Raw genomic sequence first — 19,618 nt, forward strand, 5'->3', positions numbered from 1 at the left:
GCTGATGGCTCCTGGGATGGGCCTGGAAGCAGCCTGGCAGGTGCTGCTTGGGCTCCCCATCCTGCCATCATCGCCCTGTGCTCCTCTGTGAGTGTGTGGGCTGGCTTTTAGCACATAACCTCCTTAATTATCAGTATAATCAGGTTTGGGATATATATAATCTAAATAAAATTTCTCTAGCTTAAAGATTTGGGTTTCCTTCTGTAATTAGGGGATGTTTAGGCAGGAAGCAAGGCAGGAAAGGAAGTGTTCATATGCAGATTAATTCTTTACTCTGAGGGCGGTGAGGCACTGGAACAGGTTGCCGGAGGAGTTGTGGCTGCCCCATCCGGAAGGTGTTCAAGGCCAGGTTGGGTGGAGCCCTCAGCAACCTGATCTAGTGGGGGATGGCAGGGGGTTGAAAGGAGATGATCTTTGAGGTTCCTTCCAGTCCAAACCATTCTGTGGTTGTGTGATAATGAGCAGGGAGTGAATTCAGATGTGTAGCACAGGAGAAGAGGTCAGCACCGGGGAGTCCAGCAGGACAAGGCAGGGGACACAGATGGCAGCTTGCTGCGCAGCCATGAGCACAGGGATGCTTTGCAGGAGGGGTGATGGCTGATGGTTGTGTGTCCAGCTCTGCTTGGACCAGCTTATCTAACACTAATGTTACCCAGGCACTACAAAGGAGCAAAGTGCACTGGAGGGAAAGGCAGCAGAGCCTTGGACTTTGTATTAACTGCAGATCACTGGTGACTGTCAGCTCTGAGTAGCCTTCCCAGCTGGTAAACACCCGGTGCTGCTGGCATCGGCTGGGCACGGGCAGCCTCAGCCTTCCCCGGCTCCACAGCCTGGAGGAGAGGGCTGGAGCAGTGTGCCCCAAAAACCCCTTCCTGGCATCCAGGTGGTCGTGTTCGGGGAGGCTTCATGCAGAGCCCAAGGCTGATCCTGCTCAACATGTTAACTAAACATTTACCAGAGGGTAAATTAGGGGTTAATTAAGCATTCACCGCCCGACTGACCACCACCCTGTGCAGCCCAGCCTGACTTTGAACCGGCCCCGTTTTGAGACGGGGCGCGCACACAGGTCCCTTCCCACCGAAATAATCCTTCGGTTCTCTGGATACGCTAACAAATGCAGATGTCACCCAGCTGAGAAGGTGGAGTGGCATCGCAGAGCGCTTGTGGTGACGCTCGGAGCTCTCCGGGCCGCGGAGAAGCGCTGCGGGGACAGCGGCGGGCCCGCCCCGGCCGTGGCTCCGCGCCCGCCCCCGTTCCCATGGCAGCGGCCGGGCCTGGGCGAGCTGCCGCCGCGGGAAGCGGCAAGCGCGGCCTGCCCCGGGAGGATGGAGGACGAGGAGCTGGAAGGGGAGGAGGGGAAGGAGGAGGATGAGGAGAGGGAGGAGGAAGAAGAAGAGGTGAGGGGGAGGCCCTCAGCACCGCCTGGCTGCGGTTGCGCCAGCGCTGGCGTTGTGCTCTCTCCTTCTCTCCCAGGAGCCGGGTCCCTGTCCCCTGACGGAGGAAGTCGTCAAGGAGGGCCTCTCTCTCCTCAATAAGACCGGCGACGGGCTGGCCCACGCCTATGTGAAGTTTGAAGCCAAAGACAAGTGAGTGCAATGCCTGACGCGGCAGAAGCCCCTTTCTCCGTGGCCATGGAGCTGCTGTGGCGCAAGCTGGTGACCGGCCACGTGGGGTAGGAGCGTATCCAGGCCCTGCTCTCTGACCGCCTGGATTCCAGTCTGTGCCTCAGCATAGCCTGTCTATCCTCAGCCCTGGGCTGGGCACTGCCTCCACCTCGGCCAGACGCACCACTGGGAACATCAGTGTCCCCCAAGGCTGAGGGCAGCCTGCCCATCGCTCTGGACTGTGTTCTCACAGGGGGACCTGAACAGAGTGACCTCCCTACAGGCACTTCAAGAAATGTCCATTGACATCTGTCCTGCTAACTGCTAACCTTTAAGGCAGGCAGCTGTAAATACAGTGCCACAATGGCCTTGGGACATTTGACCTTGGAGCCTCAGTCTCCCCAGCACACCTGCATAACCCTGGACCTAACGAAAGCCCCAGCAGGACTGTTTCTTTCAGCAGCCTCACAGGGTATCTCAATTACCATTTTTTCCACTAGGGAAGTCCTTCCACACAGTCCTTGGTGTTGACACTACTGGCTAACAGACCCCCTCCCCAACACTTACCTTTTGCTCTGGTTGTGCCCTGTCCTGACAGATACAATTCAGTGGGAATAAGTACTCCCTCTGCCAGGAAAGCAGGTCCAATCTTACCATTCATCCTTGTTTACAGACTGGCCTGTCCCTATCACCTTTTCCTTCCTTCTCTCAGCAAGGCTTTCTAGGACAGCAGGGAAGTGGGAGAGAAGGTTGCTCTCCCTACAGGAGTGGCAAGGAGCAACCCAAAAGCTGCTAGTGGGGAAATATGTGAGGTATTTTATTCACATTCTCCCTCCCTCAGGGGCCTGACAGACATCAGCCTCCTCAAACGCTTCATTCACCTGCGGTATGTGGATTTGTCAAAGAACAAGCTGCAAGATTTGTCCCCACTGAGCAGCCTAACCCAGCTGCTTTGGCTGAAGGTGGATGGGAATCTGCTCACCAGTGCCAGCATGCAGGAGCTGCCCTACCTCCAGGTCATCAGCTTCAATCGCAACCACATCAAGGATTTGGAGGGCATTGCTCACCCCCTCCTAGCCAACCTCAGCCTGAAAGGTGATACAGACCACCTCTCTTCATTTCTGTGGGGACACTCTCTTTGAAAGGTGGGATTAACTTTGTTGTTTCTTCTCCTCTGGCACTCAGAAAATAAAATCCAGACAGTGCTGGGCCTGAGTCACGACCAGTTGTCCAGCCTGCAAGTCCTGGAGCTGCGAGGAAACAGTATAAAGACCACAGCAGGGCTCGGTGTTTCCAAGCTCAAGAAGCTCTATCTGGTAATGGATCAGCCATCCTGGGGAGTGGAACAGAGCTGCTGCAGAGCCCGGCACCTGCAGCCCAGATAGCACAACGGGAGTGGCCACGAACCTCAAATCACAGAGGAGTCGATGTTCAGTGCATCGGGTTCTTCCCTCACAGCCTCCTCCAAGGAGGGCAGTTTCCCCTTCAGGCACTGTTAGGCAAGCTTGTATTCCGTGTGCTCTGGGACCACTGGAGGTCGCTGGGCAAAGCAACAGCTCTGGTCTTTGGGTCACAAAGGGAGGCGATGCCTCTTTCTCCTCTCTGATGAGCCTAATCAAGTACTGGTTTAAAGCCAGCACAATTATATGATTCACACCTACAGCTGCCAAAAAAGAAATTGATTCAATATGCAGTGCAACTAAGATAGGAGAAGCAGTTTCTTAATACCATAAACAATTGCTTCAAGGAAGCATTTACTCCGAGAGATGCAAGTGAAGAGAGTATGTATGGCTTAGCCCCATGCATCACACTATGCTACAGCTTGCAAAGACTAAACAGATGTCCTGAGTCACTACCTCTTGAAAAGCAATTAAATATGAGAAAGGCTTTGAAAAATTATGTGGCTTCTTTTCATCAAGATTCCCTGGCAGAAAACACTGAGGAGATTGCTAGCTGAGATTGCCTGTAATTTTCCGGTGGAAAACTGGGATTTCATTTCTAGAGATGCTCCAAGAATGGATGAAGTGGATAAGTCACTAGATACAAAACAGCATTTCAAAGCATACCAGTAACTTAGTGAGTTACTGAGGGGAAGCAAACAGGGCATCTCTGTTGAGGAAAGGTTCCTGGCATGACTGAGGGGTTTCTGAGCTGCCCATGTGAAATGGGAAAATTGCAAGGGGTGATTATTAAAACTAGAACAACTGACTCTCAAGAATCTTTGGGGCTTGAATTTGTCTCCCATGTCCACCTGCTCATTAAATCATTTTGCAGGGAAATCTCTCCCAGTAATGCTTTGGTTTCTGTGCCAAGACTTTGGTTTTACTTCAGCCTTGGGTAGGTACAGCTGATACCTCAAGGACAGGGCTCAAGACAAAAGGTTCAATTTAAGGAATTGAACCACATTTGGTTAATGTATGACATAGCTGCAGATGAAATTTAGTATGCAAAAAGTGGTATGTACTAGCAGGAAGACTACAAGCTGGCTGTGTACCGTGTGGCACTTGCATCACTTTGAAGGTCACAGGAGGGCTATGTTAGCTCTTGGTTGTGGTGCAGGAGTGGTGGCAAAGGCTAACTAGAGAAAGGTGGAGTGTGCAGGAAGGGGAGAGGAAATCACGGGCAACATATGGTAACTTTCCCTAAGGAACAGGGCCATCACATCTGGGTGAAGAGCTGGTATCTAAGGGAGGGTGATGGGATGTCAGACAGAATGTTGTTTGATTTAGGGGATAAATGAAACAAGTCTGAAAAATATCCATTCTGCGTTGTCCTGCTAGTGCTTGCAGGGCCAGAGCTGGTAAAACTATTCACACTGAAGTGATGAAGAAAGTGAGAGTGATGGGAGGTTACTATTCCTTTTATAAACCAGCGATCAGTGAGCTCCCCACCCACACCAGCTCACGATTTTCTCTGAGGTACAATGTCCTAATCCTTCCTGACTGCTAAATCTGCTCACATAGCCTTCACTAAATACACAACTTTCCTCTTTTTGTCCTGGTGTTACTCCTTTTACCTGGCCCAGCTGGTCCAGATTCTCCTTTGTCCAGTTTTCTATTAAAATCCTCCTTTTCTACAAAATGTTCTTCTCCTGAATGACTCAGTCCTAAAATGTTCTCCTATCCCACCAGTTCAGCCTGTGCCCCTTTTTTAGCCTCAGGTATTGCCCACATCATTGCTTGGGTACCTCTGAGGGAGAGAGCACAACAGCACCTCTCACCCCGTTTTTCATTCAGGTCTCAGCATCCTTAGCGACTGCAGCCCCGAGCCACATCGGCAAGGGAAGCCCTGCTCAGCTCCAGGCTGGAGAACGTGGCGGGGAGGCAATAACTACCAGGGACACTCCAAACTTGGCCGCACAAGGCGGTGAGCAGCCTGACAGAGCAGAGCGTAGGTGCTGGCACTGCGGGGAGCCCTCGCTTGGGCAGGAGACCTCTAGTGGTCTTTTCCAGCCGAAATCCTGCTGTGAAACTAGACCTGAAATTCAGAGCTTCGGTATTTCCCTGCTTCGTTAACCCACATCCCAGTGAAGTGAATGAAATTCAGCGATGGGGAATTTTAAACTTCCTGAAGGCACAGCCCAGAGGGGTAGAAGGGACTTCTTGGTCATAGATTTCCCCCGTAAGAGAGGCAGCTACTGGAGGATACCTGGACTGAGAGGGGCTGGTTACTCATCCTTTAAACACACACATTTTAGGTTCAGGTGTGCTTTCCCCTCCATGCTGTTGCTCTCTGAGGCCCAGATTTGGCACTTCCATTGAAAGGGGTGCTGTGCTGGCAGTGGAGTATTCACTTGTGGTGGTTTTGTCTCAGACACCAATGATGCTCCATGAAACACTTTTCCAGCAAACTTTTGGTCCTTAAATCTGAATCCTTAGAACCCTTAGACCCTGAACTATCTGATCTAGCTTCAGAGAAGGCTGTGTTATGAGTGGCAGGGAGTCTGAAGGGTAGAAAGAGCTTTAATGGCCAGAAATAACTGCTGTTCCCTCTCCTGTGTGTCCCCTTTTTCCTTCTCTCTTCCTGCCTCCCTGGTGCTCAGGCCCAGAACAACATTTGCAGCCTTGAAGGCCTTGAGGAGTTAGAGCAGCTGGAGACTCTGCACCTGCGTGACAACAAGCTTGAGGCCCTGGATGGATTCTCTGATAGCATGAAGTGCCTGCAGTACCTCAATCTACGGTGGGTCCTCCCTGCTCTGTGTTGGGAACAGAGATCCCTTCAACAGACTGCACTCCCATTTAGATCTTTAGAATTTTCTGGGGTTTTTTTTGGAAGTTGAAGACCTACCTGGTAGGGATGGGTTGATATTACCATCCTTGACTGGTGCTCAGCAGCTGTCTAGGCATTGTAACAGCCAGGGCCTTTCCTGGGCTTCTCAGAAAATATCTGCCTCTCTAGTCATTCTCATAGCCCACCCCAGGCTTTTCATTCCTTGCCATAAGTCAGTTGGATCCCTCGAAGCGTGTTCTCTGTGTTCTGCCTGCAAATGCCTTTTAGTTCTTGGCGTTTGCCATGTGGGGCCATGGTGATGTCACACGGTTCAATGGACTGTCTGAGCACAGAGGAATCCAGAGGAGATGTCCTTTTTGTCCCTCAGTCTGGGGAGCTGCAGACAGATCTGGATCTTAGGTGACAGATCTATGGTCTAAGGTCTATGGTCCCTCATGCTGCTAAGTTTTGCTTTGTCTGTCTTGTCCACTTACTGTTCCAAAGGGATTTCACTACTTGCATGGGTCTCCTTCCCCTGCTCTCTGTGCTTCCTTTTCTTCAGGAGCAATGGGATCAGAAGCTTTCAGGAGGTGGAAAAACTGCAGGTTCTCCCCATGCTGCAGGCACTGGTGCTGATGGACAATCCATGCGCTGAAGAACCCGATTACCAGCTGGAGGTCCTGTCCCGGCTGCCACAGCTGCAACGCCTCGACAAGGAATTCATTGAGGAAGATGAGCGGGAAGAGGCAGAGCAAATCCGTCGGACAAGGCTGGAAAAAAAAAAGGTGAGAGCAACACGATGTGGGGATGAGAAGGAGGTGAAGAGAAAGAAAAAGGATCAAACATGCTGATAAAGCTTCTCCTCCAGTGTATTACGCGAGGAGAAGGGTGAGGGATGTCAGTCTTAAGAGCACAAGGGCCTGAAAAAGAGGCCAGGCTTTTCAGCCTGGTTGTGGTGGCCAGCATGCAACCCTGCTGCCATTCCTGACCCCACTAGCAGAAGAGGGCAGTGAAAGGGGAAGAGACATCGGGCATGGAGTCACTAACTTCTTCCTCTTCCCTACTTCAGGAAATGGAAGGACCTCTCAGGGATGATGCGACTCTTCCGGACATGGAAGAATTTCTTGAGTGACTGAGTGGCCCGTTTTTAACACCTGTTCCCAGAGGCTGTCAGGATGTGGAGATGCCTTTCCCCATATGTGAGGCTGGGAAAGTAAGAGCTGTAGGTACCAGCTTCACCTCATTTTACTCTGGAGAAACAAGGAGTGCTACCCACCCTGGTCCTGGAAGCTGCCCTGAGGCACTGCAGTGTTTTTGCAGTCACTGCACTGATATGTTCTATTCTCTGTAGGCCTGAGAGGGGAAAGGGGAGAGTTACAGGTTCTGTGGTTCGATTTATGACTCCCAAAAATCCTGCAAGATTTTCTGATTTGAATAAAAGTAATTAATGAGCCTGGAGTGACTGGAATTGTTTATCCTGCACACCCACTCCTATTCCCTGGCTCTCTCACCCTCATCTGTCTACGTCTATCCCTTGCTGCCTGCCTCTCTCTCTCTCTCTCCATCCCCTACGTGCTGTTTGCAAAGCTTTGCTAAATCCTGACTCATCGCAGCTCTGGGTCACATGCTGCTGTCCCGGCCCTATCAGGGGCGTCTCCATCCTGCTGCTGCCGCCACCGTTGGCTTAGAGGACACATCATCTCCCCTTGAGGTCCTGCATCCCTCCTCAGCTTCGTCCTCTCTCCTTTCTACCAGCACTTTCTCAATCTCTCGTCCACCCCTGCCCTAGGAAGGTAAGTGTCTCCCCACGGCCAGCACCCCCTCACCGCATGCATGTTTCTGGTGCCCACCTTGTGCCCTCCACATCCCACACGCACTTTGGGGTCCCTGCGGAGAAGGACCACGGTGAGCGGCATTAACAACTAAACTCCCCTCACTTCCTCCCCCTGCTCCTCCCACCTCTCTCTCCTCACCCCCATCCTTCTGACTTTTCTTTCGTATTTTAATTTCAGGTACTCCCTCCTTCCCAAGCCCCCCCACCCCCCCGCCCTTTCCCCTCCCGGCAGTCATCATTTCAGACGTGAACCCAGGGAATTGCAGGAGCGGGGGCAACCAACGAAGATAGGTGGTGCTCCCAAGGGCACTGTCGGGAGGTGCTGCGGGATGGAGCTTTCCCGGGGGGAGGGGTGCTAGTGGGGAGAAGGCAACGCTCAGCCTGGGCACCGCCGGGGAAAGGATCCAGCCTCAAAGCGGACCAGCCCCCCCGGTCTCCCGAGGTGTTGACATAAACACGGGCGCTCAGGGAGGGGGAGGGAGGAGAGGGGATGTTTTCCTATTTGCACAGCCCCACACCACAGGGGAGGGGGAGAGCAGGGAGAGGAGCTGACAGTCAGGCAAGCAATAGCTGCATCAGTCACGACACTGCAGCAGTGCGGGCTTCCTGGGAGCAGTGCCCAGCCCGGGGGAATCGCAGCACACACGGGACTGGTGGCGGTGCCTTGGAGGAAAGGTCTTCACCGTGCTGGCCTGGCGGGGACAGGGAATTGCTGCCAGCGCCAGCTCCACAGGAAGGCACTGCAGCAGCGTATGCTGCCCAGCCCCTGTTCACGGGGGGCTGCACAGCCTCCTCTCTCTTCCTGGATGTGGTCTGTGGCTTCCCAGCTATAGCTCTATCCCAATCCCTTATCCCAGCTTATCCGCCTCTGACCTCCTTTCAGGACAGTGCAGCTGATGCCAGGGATTTCAGGGTGGTTCTGTTCAAAAGAGAGCAAACACAGGGGACATGGAGCAGCAACACAAGTGGAGAAAAGGGTTTAAAGGACTACAAGGGAGAGGAGATCATGCAAGTGATGGGGTGGGGCAGGCAAGGCTGGATTTGGGCTTGTCATTTGGCTTCCTCGGAGCTGGCTCCAAGAAGGGCAGGTGGATGTGGCCACAGGGATGTGACATGGGGCAACGTGACCACATAAGCAGAGAGGCACAGCATCTGGCAGGGCTCTGCTGTCAAAGATGGCTTTAAGCGGGGTCCTGTCCCTCTCTACCCAGTGGGGGCTGTTGAGGCATGGCCAGGACACTGCTGCAAAAGGAAGCTCACGGCTGGCTGCGCCGGCACGACTCTGGAGGAAGTTCCTGTAGCGTGTGCCAGATGGTGTCAGGAGCACTGCCAAAGCGGCTGATGGGGGATCCCAGCCCAGATGGACATGGTGGAGGGCCCTGTGCAGGCTCCAGAGAACCCTGGAGTCGCTGACTGAAACTCCCCACACGAGAAGCTCTGGCTGAAAGTTCAGAGCAGCAGCAGGATTTCCTCACAGCCCTGTGATTTCCACCCACCCTGGGCAGTGGGGTCAAGCGCTGACTCTGGCTTCCCCATCCTGCTCCTCAGCTCCCCTCAGTGCTGTGATGTGCTGCTTCAAGCTCATTCCCCCCCTGCCCCTGTGCTGGCTGTAGCCCTGCTCACACACACCACGGGGAGGTCCTGGCTGGGGCTCTGTGACTACCCCGGCCTCTGCCAGCCCTGCTCAGGGTTGAGGGAATCATCTGTGGGAGCCAGGGGAGGAAAACCTGGCAGTGTTGGGAGCATGGGGGGACACACCTTACTGCAGCACCCTGGCACTGCACAGACCCGCAGCCGGGGGAATGAGAAGGTGGCATGGGAGGAATGAGCTGGTTTGGAACCCCTAGAGAGCAAACTGCAGCAAGAGAAGCTCTTTCAAACAGCCATCATCACCCACCAGCATGTTTTCTACTTCAGGTTTAACCAGGTGCCTCAAAATGCTAGGCTTCCTCACCCTCCTCATCCAACAGAGATCCAGCCCAGTCTCATCTGCTTCCCCTTCAGGAGCAGAGGGAAGGGTAAGGGTTGGCAGCTGGGCCAGGTCCCCGCCCTCTTCAGAGCCCTCTTTGCCACATCTGAGCGACTGTGGCCTCCAGCAAGATGGTTCCTTGGGCTGCCAGGCTCCACGCTCCCACTGCCCTGGCACAGCCTGACCCTGCAGCTCACGGGGGACACAGAGGCTGAGCAGGCACTCGACAGGGGGACATGGCTGGGGTCTGGGACAGTCAGGCTGGGATGGCTCCCCCGCCGTGGGCTGGAGAGGGGCTGGGGGTCCCCACTGGCTGGCTGCCCCCCTGCCCTGCCCATCACGCTCGGCTGGCTCCCTGCTCCCTGCACAGGGACGCAGCAGCCGCTTGCTGTCTGGCCTGGCAGGTGCTGTCCTCGCCTCCCGGCAAGGAGACAGGAGATGCCAGGAGCTGGTGCCCCGTCCTTGACGCCAGAGCCAGGGGCACCTCCCCGCTGCGCCAGCTGATCCTTCCCTGTCTGCTGCCCGTGGCACCCTCCCCATCCCTGCCATCCAGGCTCATATTGGGTGCTCTGCCGTGACGCAGGGAGAGAGGCAGAGAGAGCTCCCAGTTTGTCATCTGCAGCAGAGGGACAGAGTAAATTCAAATAGATAGCCAGTTCCTGGGAAAATGTTTGTAGATTCCTGTAGTCTGGGTGAATTTCTAAATTTCCTGGGGCAAATAGTTTTAGCCCAAATTTCTAAGCTCACTTTTCCTTTAATTTCCTTCTCTCTGTCAGTCTTGGCATAGTAGGGGTGAGCACCACATCCTGGAGCCTCTCAGAGCTGAACATATCCTGTCCTCTTCTCTCCACAGACTCACCATGGCAGTCGAGAGGATCCATGCCCGCGAGATCCTGGACTCCCGTGGGAACCCCACTGTTGAGGTGGACCTGTACACACACAAAGGTATGAGGCTGAGGATGATGAAAGACGGAGGGAAAGCCCTGCCCACCGCAGCAGAGCTGGTGCTGTGCAGCAGCCTGGCATGCCGAGAGCATGGAGGGTCCTCACTGGTGAACCCCCAGCAGACAGCAAGCCAGGGGAAGAGGCAGAGACCAAAGCTCTGCTCATGGCTCTGCTTGTGCCTGTGCTCAGCAGCTCTGCACATGTGCCAGGCAAATCACGACAAGACAGCTGGCTGTCCTGTATGTGACCTGAGCCATGCACCTGCTCGTAGCAGGGATGGAAGGTTTTTTTATCATAAATATTTATGCACCTTCTCATCATCCCCCTGCTGCAGCTGTGCTTTTAGTCCTGGGGCACAGTGGAAGTTTGGTAGCACATCCATGGCCGTGCTCATGGTAGGGGTAAAGCTCTGTCCCTGAGATCTCTGTGCAGGTGTGTCCATGCATGGGTCTCAACTGGAAGAGCTGCATTTGCACTGGGCCCAAAACTACTTGGGCTGAGGGATGAGGAGCAGTGAGAGGCCAGAGCAGGCATCCAACCATTGTCTTCCTTCTTCAGTGAGGCAGAAACCTCAGTCTGAGGGGGAGGAAGCTGAGGGTGGCTTTGAGTCAGGCTGCCTCTGGAACCAGGAGGAGGGCTGAGGAACCTGACTTCCACTCGTCATACACAGTTCTGGGATCAGTGCAAATCTCTGGGTGCCTGACATCCAGGTTCCTCAGTCTGGAAGCCCTGGGTGCATTTATTTCTGCCACTGAGGTGCTCCACCTCTGAGAAGACCAGCCACGAGCAGCCAGCCAGTGGGGCCATCCATTTGCACAAGCAGCTGCTGCATCCTTCCCTGTGAAAGCAGGGCAGAAGCAGGTGCATGAGGGTTTTTCCTCTTCACCCTCTGCTTGTCTCACACCTCGTTTTGCTGTTTCCCAGGCATGTTTCGTGCAGCCGTCCCCAGTGGAGCGTCCACTGGTATCTATGAAGCGCTGGAGCTGCGAGACAATGACAAGTCACGTTTCCTTGGAAAAGGTGGGGAGATGCCTGCTCCACAGCTCATCCTTGGGGCTGCCTGTGTGTGGGGCTCTGCTGGAGGGTACTGCCCATCCATCAGTGTGACACGGATGTGTCCCACTGCCCTCAGCGAGACCACAGAGGCACAGACCTAGTGTAAAGTGAAAGATCAGGCCTCGATCTTCCCTTGCTGTCTCCCTCTCTCAGTCTCTCTATCCGTCCCTCCCTCTTTCCACTCCTCTCTGCCTCACTCTCTGTCTCTCTCTCTCTTTCTTTCTCTGCCTCTTCCCTTCTTTAGGGGTCCTGCAGGCCGTGGATCATATCAACAGCACTGTCGCCCCAGCTCTCGTGGGCTCTGTAAGGATTTCTCTTTGTTCTCCCTTGTCCAAAGCTTACTCTGGTCCATCTCTGTCCCCTGATCTCTGTCTCTGCCTCTCTTCATCTCACTGGGTTGACAGACATAGCGATGCTCTCTGTGAACCTGGGCACACCCCTCCTGCCCTCCATGCCTGTGTGTGTCCACAGCAATCTTTTCTCTGGGAGGAAAGGATTTAACGCTTCCTGGTCTACCGCAGCATCTGTGCAGCCTAACTAGTCCCCCCGGGTGCTCCCTGTAGAGCTCACTCCCTCTTTCAGCTGTGCTCCCCCTCAAGCACTGAATCACATCCACATGTCTGTGGCCTCATCCTGGTGTGGTGAGCAATGGTTGTATCGTGCAGGGTCTGGCACAGCCTTGCAGAGCAGTGGTGTCACGTCTGCAGCCTGTTTACACCTGAAGACCTGGAGCCTGCTTTGAGGAGAGCTGAGCTGAAGCCACATATTACACGCCATGTAGCCATGGTTGGCTCTGGCCGAGAGCCCAGTTCTCTCCACCCCTGAAAAATACCCAACCTGGTGGAGGGCTGCCTGTGTTGGGTCTAATCTTGCTCTCCACCTCCCTCATGGGGATGGCTCCATCCAGTCCACATTCGCTTGCTTGAGGTTGAACATGTTCTGTTGTTCTGCCTAGCTTCTGTGTGGCCACAGCACCACAAAGCTCCCTGGAAGCTGCCAAAAGGCTGGGTAATTCCCCAAGGGAGTCCTGTGTCCCCAGTAAAGCGTGGCCTTGCCTGGGCTGCAGGGCTCCACCGTGGGTATATCTACACTGCACTGCAGCAACACCATCGTGGTTACCTAACCTGACTAAATACCAAGGCAGCAGTTTCCAGAGCTTTGTGTGTGTATGTTCCTCCACAAGCTGAAAAGGTCCTTGTACCCCCCAGCTTCTCCATCAACACCTGCTTTCCCACACACCAGAGCTAGCAGCTATTCCAATCATCCCCTTCTCAGGAGCTATTTCTTTCTTGCAGGGCCTCTCTGTTGTGGATCAAGAGAAGATAGACAATCTGATGCTTGAGATGGACGGCACAGAGAACAAATGTAATTCCTCCCTCTTTTTGGCTGGGAAGTTATGAGCGTGGGAGGCTGCAGGGCTAGAGCAGGGGGCACTGTCAGAGCTGTGGTGAGCCCAAGCCTGAGCTGGCAAGGGCACCCACTGGGCAGGATATTTCCACCTGAAAAGTTGATCTCCTCCTTTGCCCACAGCCAAGTTTGGTGCCAACGCTATCCTGGGAGTTTCGCTGGCCGTGTGCAAGGCGGGAGCTGCGGAGAAGGATGTGCCCCTGTACCGGCACATCGCTGACCTGGCCGGCAACTCTGACCTCATCCTTCCTGTGCCAGTAAGACTCCTCTGTCCTTGACATCTGCCTTCAGAAAGTCCAAAAGAGTGGTATTTCCAAAAGAAATTTCAAAGGTGTTAGGAGGTAGATAAGGAAGGGATATGGGACTGAAACATCAGCTGAGTGCACTGCACTTGTCAGGGAAGCAAACCAAGGCCTGAGATTTGTCAAGTTTCAATTGGAAGAAAGGAACCTGAGGAGGATACAGCAGAGGTTGTGGTGGGGGGCTGATTGAGGATCTCATTCTTAGCACAGGAACCAGAGAGCATCATGCAAACCCTCTGGAGCACAGTTCAGAACAAGGGCATATGGGTCTTCACACCAGGGGAAGCTGCCTTGAGAAACTCCTTCACAAAGGATGTTGTGGATGCTAAAATTTTCTCAGGGTCAAGAAAAAAGGTCCTGGAAGAGAGACTTACAGCATTGTTGATAAACACGTACAGGTTAACACCGCATAGATAAACACACATAGCTCAGGAGATCTCTGAGAGGGAAACAGGTGGGAAAATCCTCTCCAACCATCTGCTTTGAGCCACTACGGGAAGGAAGACTCCAGGCTTATGTGCCTTTGGTCTGATGGTTGTAGCTAATGTGCTTATGTTACCCTGTGGGATGTGGCACGAATGGGCATGGTGACACATCTGAGAGCCACCTCTAAGGGGTGCCAAGACCGGTTCAGCTCTGACTCTCTTATGGACTCTTCCAGGCTTTCAACGTGATCAATGGAGGTTCCCACGCAGGCAACAAACTGGCCATGCAGGAGTTCATGATCCTGCCCGTGGGAGCCGAAAGCTTCCGCGATGCCATGCGCATCGGGGCTGAAGTCTATCACAACCTCAAGAGCGTCATCAAGGAGAAGTATGGCAAAGATGCTACCAATGTGGGTGATGAGGGAGGCTTTGCCCCCAACATCCTGGAAAATAGCGAAGGTGAGAGCCCTACAGAGATGGGGTACCCCTGCCTGGAATGCTATGGGTTCCTACGCTCAGCTCGCAGCATTCCCCAGACTGATTCAAAAGATGATGCCTCAGTGTCACTGACCTCCTGTATTAGGGAGTGTTTCTAAGCTCTCTCTCTTTGGGGTGGCCTCGATCTGTCACAGCCTCTCCATACAAACCTTTTATGCATGTGCACACTTTTACGAGGCCTTCCACAAACTTGTCTTTGAGCTGTGGGATTGCATTTTAATTCCTCCTTGTCCTTTTGGACACAGCCTCTACAGCTCCTTGGCATGTTTCTGTTGCGCTCTGGGCTCCCTTCTACCTCTCCATCATACCACCAGACTCTTAGTGGCTCTAGGGACCTCTCCAGGAGAGGATCCCACCAAAAGGCAGAGCTCTCTGCATGGGCTGACTCTCCTGACTGCAATTCTCCTCTCAGCTCTGGAGCTGCTCAAGGAAGCTATTGACAAGGCAGGCTACACGGACAAGATTGTCATTGGTATGGATGTGGCAGCCTCCGAGTTCTACCGTGATGGCAAATACGACCTGGACTTCAAGTCCCCAGATGACCCAAGCCGCTACATTTCTGGAGATGAGCTGGGCGACCTCTACCAAAGCTTTGTACGTGATTACCCAGGTGAGCTGCTGTGCAGGGCAGTAGGGAACCAGCACTGGGGCTGCGCACTGACCAGGCACAAACGCTCCGTGTTTTTGGAGTGGGAAGGGAGGCAGCTTTGACTCGTGTCTCTTCTGTTGTCCTTTCAGTGGTCTCCATTGAGGATCCCTTTGACCAAGATGACTGGGAGGCCTGGTCTAAGTTCACTGCTAATGTGGGGATTCAGATAGTGGGAGATGACCTGACAGTGACGAACCCCAAGCGCATCGAGCGAGCTGTTGAGGAGAAAGCCTGCAACTGCCTCCTGCTCAAAGTCAACCAGATTGGATCTGTCACAGAGGCCATCCAAGCGTAAGTCCAGCCCACTGCCCTTGTTGTCCTGTGAATGATGAACCACAGCAAGGTGTCACACTATGCACTGGGTCAATAGCCTTGTGTCTCTACAAGAGTGTAGGATGCTGGGAGTGGGAGCACAGGGTCCCTGGATCTTACCCTGTGCACGTGGTGGCTATAGGAGTAGGAGCTACTGACTGCATTTCTCACTTCCTGCAGCTGCAAGTTGGCCCAGGAGAATGGATGGGGTGTGATGGTGAGCCACCGATCTGGGGAGACTGAAGATACCTTCATTGCTGATCTGGTTGTAGGACTGTGCACTGGGCAGGTAGGTGAACCCCAGGCCATGCACAGGCCTGGAGGAAAGCAAAGGGGTGTCAAAACAGAATCCCCTGCTCTGCCATGGGAAACTGGTACAAATCATAACAGTGTCTTACAGTGTTTGCTTTGGGGAATGCTTTACAGATAAAGACGGGTGCTCCCTGCAGGTCTGAACGCCTGGCTAAATACAACCAGCTCATGAGGTAAGGGGCTCCAGGGATGGGAATGCAGAAGAGAGAACGGGGGAGTGACTAATTGGGTGGGAGAAGCTGAAAGCCCAAGGGTAGACGGGACTCGTGGGTGAAATGCTATAAAGACAAGGCACAGAGATGACAGTAGGATCCCAGGGAGGCCGCTGGGGCAGACCCTTTTCCTCCTCCTTGGTATGAGGGTGCAGCCCTGCAGGCACAGCAGCTGGCAGGAGCTGAGCTCCTCGGGCACACGTCAGCTTCCTGCTGATGAGCTGCCTCTCCGGTGCCCTGGTGCCTCCAATGCTCCCTCACTACAAGGGCCTGATGTGTGCTGTCTCTCTCCTGCAGGATTGAGGAAGAGCTTGGCGATGAAGCACGCTTCGCTGGACACAACTTTCGCAACCCAAGTGTTCTTTGAACATTGTCCCCAGGGCACAGCCACCCTGCTGCTCTTTCCCACCTCACAGACTCTGAACCCCCCTTTCCTTCCACTGCTCCCTTTTTTGCTCTTTCTCCCCACTCTGTCACCTGGTTTCCTCTCACCTTGAAACCCCTCGAGTTCAGGTGTCCCCGGCTAGATGTACCCAGGTGAAGGATGAGAGAGCGGCCTACACCCTGTCCCTTGCTGTGGGGTCATAAGCATTCCTGGATCTAGGCATTGTGTGTCTCTGTTGTTTGTGCAGGGCCACGCCTGGGCCCCTCTGCTCACGTGTCAGACCACGGGAGCATCTGCCCGGTGTGTTCCCTCGTACGCCGAAGCATGTGCGGTGACCATCTGTGCGTCGGCCGGTGTGCTCGGACACTGCCGCTCCCGTAGCTGTGTCCAGCCGAGTGTTGCCAGCGGCTCGCTCTCGTTGTGCATGTGTGTAGGTGTGTGTACGTGTCCTGGCCTACAGCGTCCCTGTGCCCCAGGCGTGTGTCTGCACCGAGCCCCGGTGGGACCCGCGCGTCCCTCGCCTCCGCCCCGGCAGTGTCGTGTTGGGCTGTGCTGTGTTGGGCTGTGCTTGCCGGCAGCTTAGCGTTGAAGTGCACTGCTGTCCCACACCGGGTGTGTGTGTGTGCGTGTGTGTGTGTGTGCTGTCAGTCTCTGGCTCAGCACATAGTACTGTGGGGCAATATATTAAAGCACATCCGTGAACAAACCCATGCTCTCATTTGCTTCTTGTGACCTTTTTCTCTCTGTTCCCTTCCCTCTTGCACCCCTTCACCCTCCCCTCCGCCCACAATGTCTGCTTCACCTTCTGGACAGCCCCTGCTCAGCTGAGCAACAGACAAACTACAGATCCCTAAACTCTATTAAAATGTATTTCACACCTGAGTTGCCTGACTTGGCCTGATGTTTATCTCTAGATGCCAGTGTTTGGGAAATGGGGACGTTTTGCCATCAGAGCAGGAGATGGTCACACAAAAAGGTAACAAAGCAGAGGGGACTGGCAAGGGGAAGAAAAGGCCCAGCTACCCTCATCTGCTTTCACAGCTTTGTCCCACAGCCAGACTGCTCTGACGGCCACCAGCTGGGAAACACCAGAGGGAAGGCATGTGGGATGACTTGCCCCTGTCGTCTCCACCAAACCATGTTGTAGCTGCTGTGCAGGGATTTTAATCGTGCCTTCCACTGATGTAAAGACCTCAGGGTGGGCCCCCAGTCCACTGGACTCAAGTGATGGTAGACTGCAATGGCAAGTCTTTGAGAGGGAAAAAGCTGATTGTCCTCCCCCAAAAGGGGCTAGTAGAGCAGTGACTAGAGGCGTAGGTGGGGTGTTAGTCTCTCTCAGTTCCATCTGGTTTCACAGGGGCAACTCAGCAGTATTTGGGGAAAGCCGCCCGTGCTCCAGCCGGTGCCCCAGCAGGCTGGGTGCCAGCAAACCCCAGCACTTGCTCAACAAACAGCTTTGTTCTGGACTGACTCCAAGGAAGGAGGGAGGCTGGAGGTGCTACTGTGAGAAATCCAACTGGAGAATAAATGATAAAACTACCTTGCCCACCATTATGTTCAAGTCAGTAGCCCTACTGTGTTCTTGGGCACACTCAGCTCCTGCCCCACTTCCCTACAGGTTTCCAGACCCTTGCTTAACTCTTGTCATTTGTGATGAGCAACGACAAGGGTAAAGACTGAGGTTTCTCAGTAAGTCGCAAGCCCCCTTGACTATATCCTAACGCAGACTCTAAAATCCAACAACAAAACTTTAAAACACTGGCATTTCACTGCTGATCCTTTACTAAATAGCACAGATTAAGGACTAAGTCCAAGAAAGGAAGACAAAGACTTTGGCACACATGCCCAGAACTGAGAAGCGGGTGGGAGGGAGAATGCGAGGGTAGAGACAGGATTGGCTTCCAGGGCATCACCAGTGCACACAACACACATCTCAGTGGCAGGGAATAGCTTGTGCCCCGGCTGCAGGCCGGCTCTCGCCCGTGCTCTCTGGGAGCTGTAGTCCGGGAAGGCTCTGCTCCATCTTCCCCCGCCTCCGCGTCCCCCTCGGCGGCACCCGGCACCCCGCGGGGTCCTGTGGGCTCCCCCAGCCCTTCCCCACAGTCACGTCTCCCGCAAAAGCGGTTGTGTGCGTGACGGCGCTGTTTTCCTGAAGGAATGTGCATTTTGGGTACAGGCAGTGGGCTGTCTTTTCCTGTTGTACACCTCACTGCTCCTTTGTTTTAGATACTGGGATTTTGTGAACAGTATGGCTACTGCTTAGCAATCGGGGCAGGTTTTTTTTGAAAAATAAAACTTTGTTACCTTTCATATTCCCAAGAGCATCTCCCCTTTCCCCCCCCCCCCCCCCCCCCCGCCCCTCCCATTTGTCTTCTTCTGTACAAGGAAGGCAATTAAGTGCCCGAGGTAGTTGGCGTTGCCTGCACTGTGGGAAGAATTTGTCAGGGAAGGGTTTCTGCCGCTGAGGCATCATCACGTCCCTGTGTCAGGGAAGGTGTGTGAAAGCCCTGAGGGCTTACGAACACATCGTGAAAGCCCTGAGGGAATGGGGACACATCCCGCCACAGCAGTACCTCACCTTGGTGCCTTTTCTAAATCAAAAGAGTTCATCACTGTTGGCACGATGTACAGAAGGAGTACGTGATGCTGGCATGTTTGCTTGGGCCACTGCAAATACTTGTCCTGAGCCAGCACATCCTAAGATGCTTATGTTGCTTTCTCTTTGACTCAGTGGCAGAGATTTGGTTGTAGTTTCGTTGTGATAGAAATGTCCAAGCACTCGGCTATTCCCGCACCTGAGGACTCCTGTTGTATAAGCTGATGTCTCCATCAGATTGCTGTGCTGCAATGTGAGTGCAGTCAGAGTATGAATAACAGCACGGGGATGGGCTGGCAATGTGATGCTATCTGTGAATGGGAACGTTTGCTGGATTTGCTTTCTTTTACCTCTCAAATCATACGCTGTTTAGATTACATCTTCAAAGCAATGTTCAACTGTTAAAGGGACAATTTAGCATTAGGTGCTCCCTCCCCCCTCACCCCCTCCCCCCCGAGCTTGAAGACTTTTTCTTTTTTTTCTAAATACATGTGTGCACCCATAAATGAGCTGAGGAAGGGGAGATGTCACTGAATTAGGCTTGTTGTAGAGTGCAGAGAAAAGCCTTAATGATGAAGAGCTACCGAATTTCTCCAGTATGTTCTCATCTGTCTCAAGAACAATGGGATGTTATCCAACCTTGGGAAACCAGTATCTTTAATATAGGAGGCTGTCAGGGCCACTGTCTTGATGAACATCTGACAAGAAGTCCAAAAAATTTGGGTGCTGGGTAATTCCTATGAGATGATCAGCAACTTAATCAAAAGGAGAGTATTTGGCTCTGCTGCTGGAAGACTAAATACAGACAGCTTGGACAGGTTGTCAGGAGGACATTACGAAGCTCTCTCTCTAGGCAGAGATCAGCATCCTAGAGCATTGCACATCTCGCTGTGGAAGCAGCTA

At 53.6% G+C, this 19,618-nt stretch overlaps 2 protein-coding genes across 2 annotated transcripts; both read left to right on the top strand.

Annotated features, from left to right (window-relative positions):
- The first annotated feature begins 1,197 nt into the window (after positions 1 to 1,197).
- On the top strand, positions 1,198 to 7,264 carry LRRC23 (leucine rich repeat containing 23). Its single transcript, XM_048294159.1, has 7 exons — positions 1,198 to 1,397; positions 1,474 to 1,586; positions 2,446 to 2,699; positions 2,790 to 2,920; positions 5,647 to 5,783; positions 6,376 to 6,598; positions 6,883 to 7,264. Exons 1-7 carry the CDS (start codon positions 1,326 to 1,328, stop codon positions 6,943 to 6,945), a joined length of 993 nt encoding a protein of 330 aa, XP_048150116.1. The 5' UTR covers positions 1,198 to 1,325; the 3' UTR covers positions 6,946 to 7,264.
- A 188-nt stretch (positions 7,265 to 7,452) lies between these two features.
- Positions 7,453 to 17,001, top strand: ENO2 (enolase 2). Its single transcript, XM_048294158.1, has 12 exons — positions 7,453 to 7,606; positions 10,470 to 10,561; positions 11,486 to 11,581; positions 11,862 to 11,920; positions 12,913 to 12,982; positions 13,148 to 13,281; positions 13,988 to 14,210; positions 14,662 to 14,859; positions 14,988 to 15,189; positions 15,391 to 15,499; positions 15,637 to 15,695; positions 16,032 to 17,001. Exons 2-12 carry the CDS (start codon positions 10,477 to 10,479, stop codon positions 16,099 to 16,101), a joined length of 1,305 nt encoding a protein of 434 aa, XP_048150115.1. The 5' UTR covers positions 7,453 to 7,606; positions 10,470 to 10,476; the 3' UTR covers positions 16,102 to 17,001.
- Positions 17,002 to 19,618: the final 2,617 nt, after the last annotated feature.

The sequence above is a fragment of the Corvus hawaiiensis genome, chromosome 2 (genome assembly GCF_020740725.1).
Source record: "Corvus hawaiiensis isolate bCorHaw1 chromosome 2, bCorHaw1.pri.cur, whole genome shotgun sequence".
NCBI classification, from domain to species: domain Eukaryota; kingdom Metazoa; phylum Chordata; class Aves; order Passeriformes; family Corvidae; genus Corvus; species Corvus hawaiiensis.